Here is a 19128-nt window from a genome sequence, read left to right as displayed (position 1 = left end):
AAAGCTCACTCATCCCTCAGCCCCAATCTTTGGGGCAGTGGTGGCGAACCTATGGCACGTGGGCCAGAGGCGGCACTCAGAGCCCTCTCTGTTGGTACGCGCGCCACCACCGCCAGCAGCAGGTCCATCAGGCTGCCACCGCCGCCCGGAGCAGGAGCCCCGCCCAGCACAAAGGAGGCAAAACGGATGACTAACAAGCTCAAGTAGAGGTGGTAGAGCAGAGGTCACCAACCATTGTCGATTGGTGGACTGGAAGAAAAGGGAGGGGGAAGAATTTTATATGCGTGCATGCGCTCACGGGGCCCCGAGCACGCACACACGCACTGCAAATGGGGTGGAGCTAGCGCCTGCGTGATACTCACTAGCCCTGCCCCGTTCTTGTGTGGTGCGGTGCCTTGTATCTGCACCCCGCGGTGCGGCGGTGGCCGTTTTTTGCACCTTGCATCACGGTGGCCCATTTTTGTGCCTCCCTGCCCACCCACCCCCCAGGGCACCGCAGTGCTGATAAGTGGTTTTTGGGTTGCCGTTTGGGCACTCGCTCTCTAAAAGGTTCATCATCACTGCTTTGGGGTATCTTCTAAGTACCCTTCCTGGCTGCTGTCCCAAAATAGCCCTGTGAATCCAGCTTCTTCCAAAGGGATCCAATTGATTTGCTTAACCCAGATTTATTGCAAAATAAATCTCTCCATTCACCAGGGGGCGGAGGAGAAACAGACAATTTTCATCAAATTACACAAGGCAAACAAAGCTTTCAGTAGCTGAACTCTAATAGAGGCCATAGAAAACAGAGAAAGGGACTCAGCTCAAAATGCAACACACACACACACACACACACACACACACACACACACACAAATACACCGCCCAAGTCTCAAGGTTGCTTAGAGAAGTTGATAAAATTAGCTGCGTTTAAGTCCTGTAAACAAACCCTCTTAGCTGTTTCTTTTATGACTAACTTGTCTGCCACTGAAAAACCCCTGTGTTCGCACAAAATTGGTATTCATTAAATCTTCCATAAATTTCCACTCGGCATTTCAACGCACTCAAAATATTATTTAGAAATAGTTATGGGCCATTAGCTTGCTTCTTGCCGCCTGAAGCCAATTGTACATTTCCTTGCTATTATTTGCTTTGCCCACAGGTTATTTGGAGGTTGCTAGGAAGCCAGAAGCATTTCTGAAAGAAAGTAAAATAAAAATGGAATTTTAAAAAGGCCCAGATGGATTGCCGAACATTTCATAAGGGAAACCGAGGCTGGTCCACACTTTGATATTATGGGGTAAAACCACATGCTTGAAGTGGGAGATGCAAGTCTAGTGAAACATAATGGGAGAAAACAAAATAAAAGACGGAAATGAGTGGGATAAGGTAGGAAAGATGTACTTTTATATTGCCTGGATAGAACACTGAGACATCTGACTTTTGAAAACTTAAAAAGTCAATAGATTCTAAATATGTCTGGCTACAATACCCAGAATTCCAAATCTCTTCATCATCAGGACTAGAAACTTAATAAATTAATTCTCTTGACAATCGGGAGGCACTGCTTGACTGGCTTCCTCCTTTGTGGGTCTCCCCAGATGTAGGTAGGCAGATGTTTTTCTATAGCAGAGGTCTTCAAACTTGGCCCTTTTATGACTTGTGGACTTCAACTCCCAGAATTCCTAAGCTAATGTGTCTGGCTGAAGAATTCTGGGAGTTGAAGTCCACAAGTCATAAAAGGGCCAAGTTTGAAGACCCCTGCTTTTTCATTTAAGTTTAAGTTTATTAAATTTTTATACCGCCCTTCTCCCGAAGGACTCAGGGCGGTGAACAGGGCATATGAATAAAAATACAAAAGTACAAAAGTTAAAAAAAGGATTAAATTATTGCCCAAATTAAAACAATCAAAATATACAAATATTAAAACCCTGACTCCCCATCAGGCCAGGCCAGCTTGTTCGAATAAATGGGTCTTTAACCCGCGCCAGAAGGAGCGAAGATCTGGTGCCATCCGGAGCTCAACCGGCAGTTGATTCCACAAAGCCGGGGCGCCCACAGAGAAGGCCCTCCCCCTGGGGGCCACCAGCCGGCATTCTCTGACCGGAGGCACCCTGAGGAGGCCCTCTCTGTGGGAACGCACAGGGCGGAGGGGAGTCGACGCCGGCAGCAGGTGGTCCCCGAGGTATTCCGGACCCATGCCATGTAAGGACTTAAAAACCATCACCAAGACCTTGAACCTCACCCGGAAGACAACTGGTAACCAATGCAGCTCGCGGAGCAAAGGTGTAACATGGGAGTACCGGGAAACTCCCAAGACAACTCTCGCGGCCGCATTCTGTACCAGTTGGAGCCTCCGAGTGGTCTTCAAGGGAAGCCCCATGTAGAGAGCATTGCAATAGTCAAGACGAGAGGTCACGAGCGCATGAGTGACCGTACACAGGGCATCCCGGTCCAGATAGGGCCGCAACTGACGCACCAGGCGAACCTGAGCGAAAGCCCCCCTAGTCACGGCTACTATGTGGTCTTCTAAGGTAAGCCGTGATTCTAGGAGGACTCCCAAGTTGCGGGCCTAGAGAGCTGTTGGAGGTCCAGCCGATCCGAATCCGACTGGTTGCGGCTAAGAACCTATATTAGGTCTTATCTTGAAGCGATGAGGGCGGCGAGGTGTAATTACTTCTCTGCCCTCATCGCGTCCACAGATAATCGCCCGGCCGCCCTGTTTAGGGTGACTCGCTCCCTCCTTAATCAGGAGGTGAGTGAGGATCCCTTGCAGGGTCGTGCCGAGGAGTTTGGTCAACATCTGTCGGATAAAATCGCTCGGATTCGGACCGGTTTGGACTCCAGCTGGGCAGAGTCTGACGATCAGGACACGGGCGGTCTTGTCAATGTTATCTGGCAGGAGTTTGATTCTGTGACCCCTGATGAAGTGGACAGGATTATGGGGAGGTTGAGCTCCACCACATGTTTATTGGACCTGTGCCCTTCTTGGCTGGTTTATGCAGCTAGGGAGAGGACACGAGGCTGGTTCCAGGCAGTTATATCTGCTTCTTTGAGTGAGGGTTATTTCCCCACCGTCTTGAAGGAGGCGGTGGTGAGACCTCTCCTCAAGAAGCCTGCCTTGGACCCAGCTGTGTTGAACAACTTTCGTCCAGTCTCCAACCTTCGCTTTCTTGCGAAGGTTGTTGAGAGTGTGGTGGCGCATCAGCTCCCTCTGGTCCTGGATGAAGCGGATTATTTGGACCCGTACCAATCGGGTTTCAGGCCTGGGTACAGCATGGAGACGGCATTGGTCGCTCTGGTGAATGATCTCTGGAGGGCCCGGGATAGGGGATATTCCTCTGTCCTAGTCCTATTAGACCTCTTGGCGGCTTTCGATACCATCGACCATGGTATCCTGCTGTGGCGTCTCAGGGGATTGGGAGTGGGAGGCACAGTTCTTCAGTGGTTCTCCTCCTATCTCCTGGGACGCTCGCAGTCGGTGTTGGCAGGGGGGGCAGAGGTCGACCCCTAGGTCTCTCGTTTGTGGAGTTCCTCAGGGGTCGGTCCTCTCGCCTCTCCTGTTCAACATCTACATGAAACCGCTGGGTGCCAGGGTCTCCAGACTTGGCAACTTTTTTTTTTATTACATTTATATACCGCCCTTTCCCGAAGGACTCAGGGCGGTTTACAGGGAATTAAAAACCAAAAATACAAAAGTTAAAAACCAAGTTTAAAAAAGATTAAATTTATCCCTGTACAAATAAAACCCCAATTAAAATAAATTAATCCTCAGCCTGGGCCAGAGAGCTCGAAGAGCCAGGTCTTCAGGCCCCGGCGGAATGAACGGAGGTCGGGGGCAGTCCTCAGCTCCACTGGCAGCTGGTTCCACAGGGCAGGCGCCCCCACTGAGAAGGCCCTATCCCTGGGTGTTACCCGCTGGCAATCTCTTACCGGTGGGACCCTGAGAAGACCCTCCCTGTGGGAGCGCACTGGACGAAGGGAACTTGATGCCGGCAGCAGGTGTTCCCTCAGATACCCCGGACCCAAGCCATGTAGGGCTTTATAGGTAATGACCAACTTTAAGACATGTGGACTTCAACTCCCAGAATTCCAAGCGCCAGCAGGTTCCTAACTTAGCAATTAGATGGCTGGATGGAGAATTCTAGGAGCCAAAATCCACAAGTCTTAAAGTTGTCTAGTTTGGAAAGCCCTGGTCCAGGAGAACCACCATCCTGGATCGAGTCACACCATCCAGATTTGAGATTCATTCATAAACGACCTCCAGCTTTTAAGATTGGAAAGAGCTTTGATCAAGCTCCTTTGTCACCATGAGGTTCACCACCAACTGGCAAGGGATCTGAGAATCAAATAGCAGTTCCTCTACCACAGGGGTCTTCAAACTTGGTCCTTTTATGACTTGTGGACTCCAACTCCCAGAATTCCTCAGCCAGGCGTGCTGGCTGAGGAATTCTGGGAGTTGAAGTCTACAAGTCATAAAAGGACCAAGTTTGAAGACCCCTGCTCTACCACTTCAAAGAGACCAGCCTGTTAGAACTGAAGAAGCTTCTTGAATGAGAAGTGAAACAGAGTAAAGAGTCAGACGGGACCTTAGAGATCTTCTAGTCCAACCCCCTGCTCAGGCAGGAAACCCTATACCATTTCAGACAAATGGCTGTCCAGTCTCTTCTTAAAAACTTCCAGTGTTGGAGCATTCACCCCTTCTGGAGGCAGGTTGTTCCACTGGTTAATTGTTCTAACTGTCAGGAAGTTTCTCCTTAGTTCTAGGTTGCTTGTCTCCTTGATGAGTTTCCATCTGTTAGGATTCTTGTCCTGCTTTCAGGTGCTTTGGAGAACAGCTTGACTCCCTCCTCTTTGTGGCAGCCCCTGAGATATTGGAAGACTGCTATCATGTCCCCCCTCGCCCTTCTCTTCATTACAGTGTCTCTGACTCACCGTCGGGCGGCATCAACACTTTCCCGTTCTGCGTGCACCAGCCCACCGGGTGGAGGTCCGCCGTCATCACGTCACACCAGAAGTCAGCCCGGCGGTCGTCTTCGTAACCACAATAGCGCAGCAGCAGCAGCTGGCCACACGTGGAGATGGTGGTGGCCACCCAGTAAGTGTCCACGTTGTGCTTGTTGGCCACCTCCAGTTTCATGCCAGGCTGCAAGCTGCTCTGGAGGCTGATCTCCACCTTGGGAAAGGAGACCCAGAGGTAATGTCATTTTGAGGAGGGGGGAGGCAACGAAGAGATGGGGAGGGTCCCAATCTCTAGTCTGGATTAAGCCAATTTCATCAAGTAAACTAGTTGCAGGGCAACACAGGTGGTCCTCGGCTTATGACCACAATAGAGCCCCAAATTTCCGTTGTTGAGCGAGACAGGTTTTTAAGTGAGTTCTGCCCCATTTTACGGCCTTGTTAAGTGAATCACTGCAGTTGCTGGATGACTAACACTGTTGTTTAGTGAAACTGGTTTCCCCCGTGGACTTTGCTTGTCAGAAAGTTGCAAAAGGGGATCATCTGACCCCGGGGACACTCTGCGACCATCATAAATACGGAGCCAGTTTGAGTGAAAAATAGTTGCGCCGGTTTTTCCCCCCTGTGCTGTTGTAACTTCGAAGCCAGATTCACTAAGCGACGGTGTTGCTAACAACAACTGCCGTGATTTGCAGTTGCTGCAGTTGTGGCAACAACTGAAAATCACTCCCGTTGTTAAGTTAGTGACACAGTCGCTAACTGCAGTTGTGCAACTGTAGCAAGAAAGGTCGTAAAACAGAGCAAAACTCCCTTGATAAAACTGTCTTGCTTAGCAATGGAAATTTGGGGCTCGTAAGTGGAGGACTACTGCACAGATGTGGATTATGTGTAAGGATGCTTACAATGAAATAAAGGTAAAGGTAAAGGTTCCCCCGCACATGCGTGCTAGTCGTTTCCAACTCTAGGGGCCGGTGCTCATCTCCATTTCAATGCCGAAGAGTCGGCGCTTGTCCGAGGACGTCTCCGTGGTCATGTGGCCGGCATGACTAGACGCCAAAGGCGCACGGAACGCTGTTACCTTCCCACCGTAGTGGTCCCTATTTTTCTACTTGCATTTTTACATGCTTTCGAACTGCTAGGTTGGCAGAAGCTGGGACGAGTAACAGGCGCTCACTCTGCTACGCGGCACTCGGGATTCGACCCGCCAAACTGCCGACCTTCTGATAGACAAGCTCAACGTCCTAACCCACTGAGCCACCGCGTCCCTTTTTTTTTTACAATGAAATAGCCATCCTTTATTCAAACCACACACAGTCATACATAGAGGGGAAACTGCTGCGAGGGTAACTTCTGTTGTTGCTTTCTTTTTCCTTTCTTTCACTCTTTCGCGCGTTATAAATGCAAAATAATTAGCTCACGCTAGCCACCACTGTGTTCCCTTTACTGAATTACCACGGCTGCATCGTTTTCATCAATTCTCAAATTTCACTGTAATCGGTAACAGAAAATGAATTTGCAACCTTTTTTTTAAAAAAAAAAACAAATCCAAAACCAAAACATAGCAAGGCTTGTCGGGGCCACGAAAACCAAAGCTGTAACCAATTTTTTTATTCTTCAAAAATACCACACGGGTCTTCTTTTTCTGTTAGTAAGGTCTCGTTATCGTTCAAATATGTTGCCCTGTTTTATTATAGAGATTTAGCACCACCACGATCAATTCTCTGGGACGCCAGCTGGATGCCTTTCAACTGTCAGTTTGGCTGACCTAAAAGATTCCCAGGCTAAACTTTGCAAAGCATTTCCCGCTAATTTGCAGACTTAAGTTGAATGTGTGCTGCTTTTTATCTTTCTCTGCTTTCATTTCATAGCTGAGCAATTGCAGAGAAATTGGCTTCTCCCCAGCTAATTTAAGCATTTTTCCCCCCTACGTCCTTAGCTGAGTTCCTCTGCTTCTTTTCCCATTTCCTGCTCATTTAAACTAAGATTAGAAACGCTGTACACTTTCAAATATCAGTAGCCAGCAGCCAGTGATCAGAGATAATGGGAATTGTAGTCCACATCGGGTGGGCTCACGGATTCCTGAATTCAACAGGAATTTCTTTTAAGTCAACTAGGATTGTGCTGTTTGTCAGACATTAGGCCATGCCCCCCCCCGCCCATGTCTAAATTCTCAATGAGGAGTAGAAAACCTTACAGGTCTGGCAATAATATACATACGTGCTTAAATAAAGAATGTGGAGCTGCAGTAGATTCTGATTCTTCCAGGTATTCGTCCCAGTTGAAATCTTCAAGGTTGCAGCTGTCATCTGCTTTAAACAATAATGATGATGATGATACGACTTAGCGAAAAAAAGCAAGGCTACCAATACAGATAGTTTCAACTTACAACCATGAGCCCAAAACGTCTGCTGCTAAGCAAGACAGTTGAGTTGTTAAATATTGCCCCGTTTTATGACCTGTTGAATCGTGACTCAAGACTGCTGCCGGCAATGAAATCCTTGTGGAAAAAGGAGTGGTACTTAGGAACAAGGACTTAGGAGCCTTGGCGGTGTCTGGCTTTCCTCTGCAATAAACTGTAACCTTCTTCCCAAAACAGTTGCCATGTTTATTCCCAGCTTGGATGGAACTATGATGAAGACTTTCCTTCCAACAGAAGGAAGGAAGGAAGGAAGGAAGGAAGGAAGGAAGGAAGGAAGGAAGGAAGGAAGGAAGGAAGGAAGGAAGGAAGGAAGAAAGGAAGGAAGGGAGCCATGATGTTGCAGTGGTTAAAATGCGGTATTGCAGGCAAACTCTGCCCACTGCCAAGAGTTCAGTCCTAACCGGCTCAAGGTTGACTCAGCCTTCCATCTTTCCAAGGTCGGTAAAATGAGGACCCAGATGGTTGGGGACAAGAGTCTGACTCTGTAAACTACTTAGAGAGGGCTGTAAAGGACTGTGAAGCAATACATAAGTCTAAGTGCTATTGGGAAGGAAGAAAGGAAGGAAGGAAGGAAGGAAGGAAGGAAGGAAGGAAGGAGCCATGATGGTGCAGTGATTAGAATGCGGTATTGCAGGCAAACTCTACCCACTGCCAGGAGTTCGATCCTGACTGGCTCAAGGTTGACTCAGCCTTCCATTTTTCCGAGGTCGGTAAAATGAGGACCCAGATTGTTGGGGGCAATATGCTGACTCTGTAAAGCGCTTAGAGAGGGCTGTAAAGCACTATGCAAGCGGTATATAAGTCTGTCATCACTATTGCTACTTACACAAGCATGACTAAAGATTATTAGCACTATAACGTTTAGAGAACTGAAACCTTTGAAGATAAAGAAGAAAAATATGTTTGTATCGCTATTAAATGCTCACAAGAATTTAGTCCCCTGAATTGCCACACTTGTAGGTTTTTATATCTGCTGCACAGTGTGCCAGTAGTAATAAATTATTAGATCTGGTTGAGCGGATCTGAAGCCCTTGCAGACACAGGCAATATCTACACCTGTGTTACTCAACATTGGCAACTTTAAGATGTGTGGACTTCAACCCCCAGAATTCCTCAGCCAGCCATGCTGGGTGGGGAATTCTGGGAGCTGAAGTCCACACATCTTAAAGTTAGCAGGGTTGAGAAACAGCATATTAGGTGCAGACATGCATTCAATATCACCTGTAACCGGTCTTTTTCCCCCCTTCTTCTTCAGCTCTGCATCTCATCCAAGAAAGGTTTGGATAAACTAAAAGATCTGAAAACAGAAGAACTAACCAAACACTTTCTCTTCATCTTTGGAAACCCAAAAGCAAAGTAATCAACTCAGCTTTGTGCCACATCCTTCGCTAAGCCTTTAAAATCCATGCTACTTGTGCGCTGCAGGAAAACATTGATCATCACAGGAAAACATCGATCATCACGGCGCCTCAAAGATGAACAAAGGTTGTGGAGACAAAGTGCCCGAAGCAACAACTTCCTCAGACAGGTTTATACAGTAAAAGCTACTGCAAGAACCCTTTCTGTGCCTCTTATTATTTTATAGGATTAAAAAAGCACCATTTGGAAACAGGTAAGCGTTTAAAAGGGCGTCTCAAGTGAGAGTTAAACAACCATGTCCATTTCCAACCAGATAATGGTATATAAATAGACAAAGATGGAGTTTCATGCTGTCCCTTTCTCAAAGACAGTGTGGAATTGTTTTTTTTTTTTTAAAAAAGATGCAAGAGTTCCAGGATGGAATAAAAATCCCTTCTCACTTCCCTTTTCTTGGCTCCTTTGCCTGTTCCAGAATTGCCGAATTACCTAGCAAGTATCTCTTGTCAGGCTATAAACCTCAACCCACAATAGTTAGATTCCCACAACCTAGTAATGGAAACTCATCAAGGAGAGAAGCAACCTAGAACTAAGAAGAAATTTCCTGACAGTTAGAACAATTAACCTGTGGAACAATTTGCCACCAGACGTTGTGGGTGCTCCAACACAGCCTCATGTAGATCGCCTTGCAGTAGTCAAAGATGTCAACCCGTTGCAATGTTGATAAGAAAATATTTTTTTTAAAAAAAGCACCTGAATGAAAAGGTTCCGTGTTGCCTTTAGCTAGGCTGGGATGCTTTTCCAAAGGAAGGTGATGTGAATCTTCCATCTTAAGGACCGGAGACTTTGCCGTCTCCATCACTCAGGCCAAAGTGGTTTTGTTGTTCATTCCAGGGCACGGCATTCCTATAGAAATAAAGACGAGAGCCTTAAGAAACTTTTCCCATTGTAAAATCTTTTCCCTTTGTTCTTTCCTTCATGGATCCAAAACTTTGGACTGGATACTCTAACCTAAAATCAATTTTTTCAACTTAAAAATGCGTAGACTTCATCTCCCAGAATTCCCCAGCCAGCCAACGCTGCAAACGCGCTGCAAACAATATTGTCCAACTTGAATCACTTCTTAGTGGGCAGACTGCTATAGTTGCTGGATCAGGAATTCTGGGAGTTGAAGTCCAGGAATCATAAAAGAGCCAAGGTTCCCCACCCCATACCAGGGGTAGGCAACCTTGGCTCTTTTATGACTTGTGGACTTCAACTCCCAGAATTCCTGAGCCAGCATGGCTCAGCTTGGAAACCTCTCCCTTTCCCCTCAGCATGGCTGGCCCAGGAATTCTGGGAGTTGAAGTCCATGAGTCATAAAAGAGCCAAGGTTGCCTACCCCTGCTCTATACCAACAAAACTGAATCTCAACGGATCCCTCTTACAATACTAGACAACACAATACCAACAGTAAAGACCTCCAAGTTTCTAGTTTCTATAATATCTCAAGACTTAAAATGGACACCTAACATCAAAAATGTCATCAACAAAGCACAACAGAGGATGTTCTTTCTGCGCCAACTCAGACTGCCCCAGGAGCTGCTGATACAGTTCTACAAAGGGATAACTGAGTCTTATCACCTGCACCTCTGTGACTGTCTGATTTGGCGCTGCAATCAAACAAGACAGACACGGACTTCAACAGATAGTTAAAATTGCAGAGTTAAAAAGATGTTGAGACTCTAGAAAGAGGGCAGAGAAGAGCAACAAAGATGATCAGGGGGCTGGAGGCTAAAACATGTAAGGAACGTTTGCTGGAATTGGGCATGTCTAGTTTAACAAAGAGAAGGACGAGGGGGGACATGATAGCACTCTTCCAATGTCTCAGGGGCTGCCCAAAGAAGAGGCAGTCAAGCTATTCTCCAAAGCACCTGAAGGCAGGACAAGAAGCAACGGATGGAAACTAGTCAAGGAGAGAAGAAACATAGAACTAAGGAGAAACTTCCTGACAGTGAGAGCAATTAACCAGTGGAACAGCCTGCCTCCAGAAGCGGTGAATGCTCCAACACTGGAAGTTTTTAAGAAGAGACTAGACAGCCGTTTGTCTGAAATGGTATAAGGTCTCCTGTCTGAGCAGGGGGTTGGACTAGATGACCTCCATGGTCCCTTCCCACTTTATCATTGTTGTTGTTGTTGCTATTATGTGCAGAAACAAAAAACAATTGCTACCAGCCTGCCTTCCATTGAGGACCTGTATACTGCACCAGCCAGAAAGCAGGCTGTGAAAATATCTACAGACCCCTCAGATCCTGGACATAAATTATTTCAACTTCTACCCTCAAAACGACACTATAGGGCCGTGGTAGCGAACCTATGGCACATGTGCCACAGGTGGCACGCAGAGCCCTCTCTGTGGACACGCACGCTATCGCCCCAGTCCTAGGCCTTCAGCTGGGTTTTATAAAATCTTTTATTTTTAGGCAGTGCTTTTTTGTAAAAGAAAAAGGTGCCAGAACTCACACATGTCATACAACCCGCCTTGCCTACCCTACAAGGTTCTATCCAAAAAAGGTGCCGGAACTCCGTTCTGAGCATTCTATGAGAAAAAAAGCCCTGGTTTTAGGCCTCGGCCACCGTGTGCAAAAAAAAAAAGGTTCAATCAATCAATCAATTTCAACTTCTCACGGGAAAAAAAAATCTCACGAAGTTGGAATTGAATGATTGAACTTTTTAGTCCCACCAAGTCTACTGTTACCACCACAGCCACGCCCACCCCATGGGCCACACCCACCCCATGGGCCACACCCACCCCATGGGCCACACCCACCAGGCACCCGACGGTACATAAGTAGGTTTTGGGTTGCAGTTTGGGCGCTCGGTCTCTAAAAGGCTCGCCATCACTTCTATAGGGCATTTCACGCCAAAACAACTAGACACAAGGACAGTTCCCCCCCACCCCCCAATGCCATCACTCTGCTAAACTACTAATTCCCATAACATAAGGAGAAACTTCTTGACAGTTAGAACAATTAACCAGTGGAACAACCTGCCTCCAGAGGTGGTGAATGCTCCAACACTGGAGGCTTTTAAGAAGAGACTGGACAGCCATTTGCCTGAAATGGTATAGGGTTTCCTGCCTGAGCAGGGGGTTGGACTAGATGACCTCCAAGGTCCCTTCCAACTTTATATTATTATTATTATTATTATTATTATTATTATTATTATTATTATTATTATTATTATTATTATTATTATTAACACTGTCAAAACAGCTAGTAAGGTTGCATTACTTTTAATCTTCTCATCTCCCCTATTACCTATCTCCTTCTCTTCTTATGACTGGAACTTCATTGCTTGTATCTTACGATTGATATGAATCGTTTTATTTAATACGCCAGCGTGATTTGTGTTGTTTGCTTATTTTGGTATTCTGTGACTATCTCTAAGCGTCGTATCATCATGATTTATGATGAATGTATTTTTACGATGACGATGGTCGTGATTTATCACTTGTTGCATGTGCGTACGCTGAGAGCTTATGCGCCGGAGACAAAGTCCTTGTGTGTCCAATCAAAGAGTCCTATTCTAGGTGCAGGGACATACCAGTAGATACAACTCGTTTGCGTTGACTTGGAAAAATCTGACCCTGGTTTAAGAATCGACTTTCAGTTTAAGGAGTTGATTCTTTAAAAGAGGCTTCGGAGGAAATTAGCCGGTTCTAAAGTGCTCTGCTGGCACCGGTTCCTTGGAAGCGTTTTCAAACCTTCACACAGCTGTAATGCACAAACACAGGTGTGCGCATGCACACACATGCAAAGCAATACTGTCACGGAGTTCGTAAATGGGGGGGGGGCGACAGGAGAGAGAAAATGTAAGGTGGACCTAAGACAGGGGTAGGCAACCTCGGCTCTTTTATGACTCATGGACTTCAACTCCCAGAATTCCTGAGCCAGCTGGCTCAGGAATTCTGGGAGTTGAAGTCCATGAGTCATAAAAGAGCCGAGGTTGCCTACCCCTGACTTAAGACTTCAACTGAAACAATCTCGACTTACGACAGACCGTTTAGTGACTGTTCCAAGTTAACAGCGGCGCCGAAAAAGCTGACCTATGACCCGCTTTTCAGAGTTAGGATCTTTGCCACATCCCCGTGATCACGTGATCAAAATTTCAGGTGGCTTGGTAATTGGTTCACGGGTATGATGGCGGCTGCGTCTCGAGGTCACCTTCAGACAAGCCAAGTCAACGGGGGGAAGCGAGGGTTATTCAACAGCCGAGTTGCTAACTTACAAACTGCAGTGATTCCCTTAACAGCTGAGGCAAGAAAAGTCCCTTAACAATGGTCACACTTAACAACAGATATTTTGGTTGTAAATCGAGGACAACCATTTTTTTTTTTTTAGCAAAGCAGATTAGGTAGCAGCTAGATCAGGGGTGGGCAATTACGGCTGGCTCAATTTCAAGATATGTGGACTTCAACTCCCAGACTTCAATTCCCCATGCTGGCTGGGGAATTCTGGGAGTTGAAGTCCACAGGTTGGAAAGTTGCCATATATGCCTATCCCTGATTTAAAGCATAAACCTTGCATAAAGTCTTGCAAAACAACAACAACAACCCCGATGTCTAGAAATCTTGGAATTACGTTAAATTTCAAAAGCCAGGTGGGTAGGCTAAAGTGGGTTTACAGACAGTCCTTGACTTACGACCACAACTGAGCGGAAAATTTCTGCTTGCTAAGTGAGATAGTTGTTAAGTGAATTTTGCTCCGTTTTACAACTGTTCTTCCCCTAATTAAGTGAATCACTGCAGTTGTTCATTTAGTAACATGGTTCTTAAATATCTGGCTCCCCCCCCCATTGACTTTGCTTATCTGAATGTCGCAAAAGGGGATCACGTGACCGCGGGACACTGCGACCGTCATAAATGGGAACCAATTGCTAAATGTCTGAATTTTGATCATGTGACCGTGGGGATGTTGGCTGACTCAGGGAGGGAACTGGCTGACTCGGAAGGAAGGAAGGAAGGAAGGAAGGAAGGAAGGAAGGAAGGAAGGAAGGACCCTGGTGGTGCAGTAGTTAGAATGCAATATTGCAGGCTAACTCTGACCACAGCCAGGAGTTTGATCCTGACTGGCTCAAGGTGAACTCAGCCTTCCATCCTTCCCAGGTCGGTAAAATAAGGACCCAGACTGTTGGGGGGCAATAGGCTGAGTCTGTAAACTGCTTAGAGGGCTGTAAAGGCACTGTGAGGTGCTATTGCTCTACCTACCTACCTACCCATCCACCCACCCATCCATCCATCCCTAGAGCTCAGTGGCTAGAATCCTGTATTGCAGGCAAACTCTGCCCACTGCCAGGAGTTCGATTCTCACCAGCTCAGTTGACTCAGCCTTCCATCCTTCGGAGGTGTGTAAAATGAGGAGCCAAATCTTTTAACATGTAGTGCCCTGTTCACCGCCCTGAGTCCTTCGGGAGAAGGGCGGTATACAAATAAAATAAATAAATAAATAATAAATAATAAATGGTTGAGGGCAAATCTGCTGACTGTGCACGGCTTAGAGAGGGTTGTAAAGCGCTGTGAAGCGGTATAGAGCAGACATGTCAAACACAAGGCCCGGGCGGGGGGGCTGGATCCGGCCCGCGAAGTGGTTTCATGCGGCCCGCGAAGCCATCCTGGAAACAGTGAGGGAACGGCCCCCACTGCCTTGGCCCTGGCCCAGAGACCCTCCTTCTACCAGAGACCCTCAGATCTGTCCCACTCCTGCCCGGGCCCTCATAGGCACCCTTGATGCGAACGATGTAGAGCTGGCCACGCCCACCCAGTAGGCCATATGCACTTTAGCCATGCCCACCCAGTAGGCCAGGGGTCTTCAAACTTGGCCCTTTTATGACTTGTGGACTTCAACTCCCAGAATTCCTCAGCCAGCGTGACTGGCTGAGGAATTCTGGGAGCTGAAGTCCACAAGTCATAAAAGGGCCAAGTTTGAAGACCCCTGCAGTAGGCCATACACACTTTAGCCACGCCCACCCAGTAGGCCACACCCAGCTAGTAGGCCACACCCACCCAGCCCCCTGAGGGCAACCGCAATTCTGATGTGGCCCTCAATGAAATTGAGTTTGACACCCCTGGTATTGAGGTTTAAGGGCTATTGCTATTTTAGCCTAGATTAGCACATTGTGAACCGCCCAGTGTGTCCCCCTCCACACACACACAAACCTAATACAGGTCTCCAATGGCTAATTTCTCTCTAAGCTACTTGAAATCTGAGAAAGATCCCCACTCAACATTTGCTTGCCAAAGGACCACACACCCACACATACACAAACCTGCCTGGTTTTTCCAACCACACGTCCCCCGTCCCCGCTTCTCACCTTCCGCCTCCTTTTGCAACAGAGAGGATCGTCTGCGTTACGAGCTGGCGGAGACGCGCGCAATTCAAAACCTTTGCTGGCTTCTCCCGTCCTTTTCCTGTCCTTGGAGCCTTGCTCCGCTCTACGGAGGCCCAATCCCGGGAGAAAACCGAACCAGCCTCGCAGAGAAAAGCTTGGATTCAGACGTGCGCAGGAACCGGAGACCCAACAGGGTCCGCCCGAAGGAGATTTCTCTCTCCCCCCCCCGTCGGAATGAGGAGGCGGAATTGCGCAACCAAATGACGCCGCGCCCACCCCCATTTGTTTCGCTGTCACGTCTGGAATAAAACCGCCCCGTGTACAACCCGGGTTGCCAACACGCCAAATCTTTATTCGCCTTGCAAGCTCCCAGCCTGTACGCCAAGCCTGCTGGGCGATTTAATTGTGCAGACTCGGGAAATGCGTCGATCATGCGGGTTAGACGGGTCGTGTGAACACAGACCCGTAATTAACAGCCACCCACCCACCCACCCTCGCCTCCGTATTCTGTCGGCATTAAGCGATCCTCTTTGCACCTGCGCTCGGTCGCATTTTTCTACGGATGCGCGCAGGAGACCCACCCCCCCTCCCCCTTTCAAACACGTCGGAATGTACTTTCCAGAAACAGTGCGACCTGTCTTAAAGTTGTCAAGGTTGCAGACCCCTGTCTTAGCCAACGTTAAAGTCTCCTTCGTTGGACTTTGCGATCGAAGCGCTTTTCCGGGGTGCTTTACGTCCTTTCAACGCGGTCTGCAACTAAGGGATTTCTACGTGGTGCTCACTCCAAATATTACCGTGATCGGAGCCGACTCTGTTTTCCCTTCAGAGTTAGTAGATGTCGGCGGCTGACTTCTACAACCTGGTTTTACTTGAAAGTAAAGTCCCAATCGAAGAAGTACTACGTAATCCCAGATCAAGGGGCCCGGAAATGGTCCATTTTATTTATTAATAAACCCACCCAAATCCTGTGAAGCAATGAGACTTCGCCTGGATTCACACAACCCCATGAACCTCTGAATGAAGCCCCATTGCGTGGGTTAAGACACCCCGCCCACGTGTTTAGCGGGCGTCTTGTGTGTCCCGTCCAGAGTAACAGCACTGAGACGATGCATTTCGAGTCTTCAGAATGTTTAGGATGTTAGACACGGGAAGCGAAGAGGCACCGAGTGTTGAAATCTTGGAGTCTGCTCGAGACCTTGGTTGAAACAGAAAAGCCGGCAGGCTCGCAATTTAAGGCTTCAGTACTGTCCCGATTGCTTGTTCACACGAGACGTTTAAACCCGCCTTAACCAAAAGACACATTCCTGCAGCTCCTAAGAAACGCCTTGACAAATTGGCTGTACTGACATCACACGCCAATCCAAAAGTTTTCCCAGCACGGTCAGCTCACTTCCAAATCAGTCTAGTCTAGTGGGTCGTGTGAACTCGGCCCCGCTGCTGCTTCTTCTGGGGGAAAAAAAACTGCAGTCGCTTAAGAACAAGGGGAAAGGATATATTATGGACGAGTAAATTGCCTCTTTCACCGAAGCGCGGTTACCCCTTTGCCCCCAGAACGTGTGAGCGAGTTTCAGGATGGAAATCAGAGGGATCCGCCCCTTTAAAGAAAGCAGGGCGAAATTTCAAGTGTTTTAGGATCGCAACCTGCGACTTCCCACGACACGGTCCCGATCCTCGCTCTTGTGGACTCAGCAGAAATTGAACTGAGTCGGGGAGATGTTCCTGATCTCTCCATCTTTCTTCTCCTTTTAAAAAGAAGAACGCGCTTATTTTCCATTTCTGAACCCGCCATGTTGAAATAAAGCCTATTTCCATGCGGGGCGTAGAATTAATGAAAACGGTGGGTGAGTCTCTTGGAGTTAGTTCTGCAAGTTGGGGGAGTGGGGGGGGGGAAGAGAAATGCGTTTGTGCACGTGTACGTGCCGCGTTCACACGTTTCTCCTGCTTACAGAATTGACCGTTTTCTGGGTTCGCAGACACTTAGCAGCTCACAAAACCGGCAGGGATGACCGCGAACCTAATTAGGCCCCCCCAAATGTTAAAACTCGAATTAAGAACTAATGAAGATTAATTATAGCGCGTTGGGCGAACGCAGCCAAGGGGCTTTCATTTCCCCGGTGAAGAGAGTCGTGGGGACAAGCCATTTCTAGCCAGCATCACACCCCGTTTTACAAGGCACACCCTCCTCCCAAATTGATTTAAACCCCCCCACACACACAAAAAAAAAGAAACCTCATCCAAGCACCGTTGCTGCCCGGCGTTCCCGACACCGTCCCTGGGAGCCAAGGATGATGGGGACTGTAATTCAACACGCCTGGAAAGGAGGCGGGTCTGGGGGTGGGGGGAATCATCTGTCAATCCCACCTGTCAAGTCGGAAGAGATTCCCCCCCCCCGCCCAAAAAAGCGCATCTTCAAACATACACTATCGAAAAAACAGGAGGGTCATCCAAAGCATTGGACAACCGTTCGTCCGAAGCGGTGTAGGGTTTCCTGCCTGAGCAGGGGGTAGGACTAGAAGACCTCCAAGGTGCCCTTCCAACTCTTTTATCATTTTAAAACCCAGAGATGCGCGGCACGGCAGTGGCGATCCTATACTGTCTCCGATTGGGAGGGGCTGTAGACTTCCTCCCCCTCCCCCTCCTCCTCCTCCCCGGGAACTAAAGCTAGCCAAATCCGCGCAGCATTTCCCCGCAGTCTCCAGAGTCAGGATCTTAGGCGCCGTCTCTGGATCGGGCCTAATTCAGAGCTGCCACCCACCCCCTAAAAGGAGGCTGCGGGTCCCCCGACAAGCGGGGCGCCCCTCCTCCTCCTCCTCCGCCCCGCCCCCACCCCCACGAGCAGGGAGCCTTGCGGAGAAGCACAGGGGCGCTTCTCCTGCGCAAACGGGGGGCGGCGGCTGGGGTTAGGGTTTTTTTTTTTAGGGGAACCCCGAGCCCCAAACCTCCTCCTGGAAGGCAGGCGGACCCCGGAGCTCCGCTTGGCTCCGACTTGAGACGGCGAAGCGCCGGGAGAGGCGCGCCAGATCTCCCCTTGCCTTCGCCTGTAACTCGGCTATTAATAAATCTGCCAAAAAGGGAATCGTGGAAAAGAGAGAGAGAGAGAGAGAGAGAGAGAGAGAGAGAGGGAGGGAGAGAGAGAGAGAGAGGGAGGGAGGGAGGGAGAGAGGGAGGGAGGGAAAGAGAGAGAGAGGGAGGGAGGGAGGGGGAGGGGGAGAGAGAGAGAGAGAGAGAAGCCCAGCCAACCAGGCATCTTTTTCCACCCGAGATGCTCGCGTCCTCCGTGGCATCGGCTTTCGTCGCGAGCCGAGCCGAGCCGAGCCGGGCCGGGCTTTACCTGCGCCAAGTTGCGATCCCCGCTTCTCGCTCTCCGGCGGGGACCAAACGGCGGAGCCGCCGCGCACTCGCCTCCCGTCCCCTTCCACTTCGACACCCTTATTCCAATATGGCATCCGCGCACTGCGCATGTGTGTGTGTGAGTGTGTATGTGAGTGAGTGTGAGTGTGTGTGTGTGTGTGAGAGAGAGAGAGAGAGAGAGACCCTGGCCGGGCTCCGGGCTGGGCTCACTCTCTGCGGGTGTGTGTGTGTGTGTGTGTGCGCGCGCGCGTGTGTGTGAGTGAGTGGGAGCGCGCGCGTGCCTCCTTTTGCAGCCCTTTGCCAAAATTTGCTGCTTTGCACGGAAGTTAAACCTCTTTCCACCCCCCCCCCCCGCCCGCCCACTCCCGCGCACCACCAGCTCCCCGGTGCGAGGTTGCAAGCCTTAAGAGTTGCGCCTTCGCCCGGATCTCCCGCGGAGTTCTGGCGGGTGGATTGCTAGGAGGGGCGCACGCACGTCTGAAAGGGCGAGGAGCGGCAAAAAACTTGGAGGAGGCGAATAAACCCGGTTCTAAGCGGGGGCTCGGACAGCTCCTTGCTAAATAAGAGGAACTCCTCTTGCAGGCCTATGTCGTTTTTTCCAACTTTCTCCATCTGATGTGGATAAACTGGACTGCACTAAAACCTAACCCTATCATTTACACTCGGTATAAATGGACTCCAGAAGATGGTAGAGG

The 19128-nt window shown here is 48.8% G+C and overlaps 1 protein-coding gene across 1 annotated transcript in view; it reads right to left on the bottom strand.

The window, feature by feature from the left end:
- Window positions 1-18495, bottom strand: part of SFMBT2 (Scm like with four mbt domains 2) — a 49446-nt gene extending 30951 nt beyond the window's left edge. The window contains exons 1-4 of the mRNA XM_083366572.1: window positions 18414-18495; window positions 9467-9619; window positions 7156-7244; window positions 4915-5155 (exon numbers count right to left, since the gene is read on the bottom strand). Of these exons, the coding sequence (XP_083222698.1) occupies window positions 4915-5155; window positions 7156-7244; window positions 9467-9572 (436 nt within the window). The 5' untranslated portion in view covers window positions 9573-9619; window positions 18414-18495. The remainder of the gene's footprint in view (window positions 1-4914; window positions 5156-7155; window positions 7245-9466; window positions 9620-18413) is intronic.
- Window positions 18496-19128: the final 633 nt, after the last annotated feature.

Source organism: Vipera ursinii (assembly GCF_947247035.1).
Source record: "Vipera ursinii genome assembly, chromosome: 6".
NCBI lineage: Eukaryota > Metazoa > Chordata > Lepidosauria > Squamata > Viperidae > Vipera > Vipera ursinii.
The sequence above is the reverse complement of the archived record's forward strand: the minus strand, read 5'-3'. Positions and strand labels throughout refer to the sequence as shown.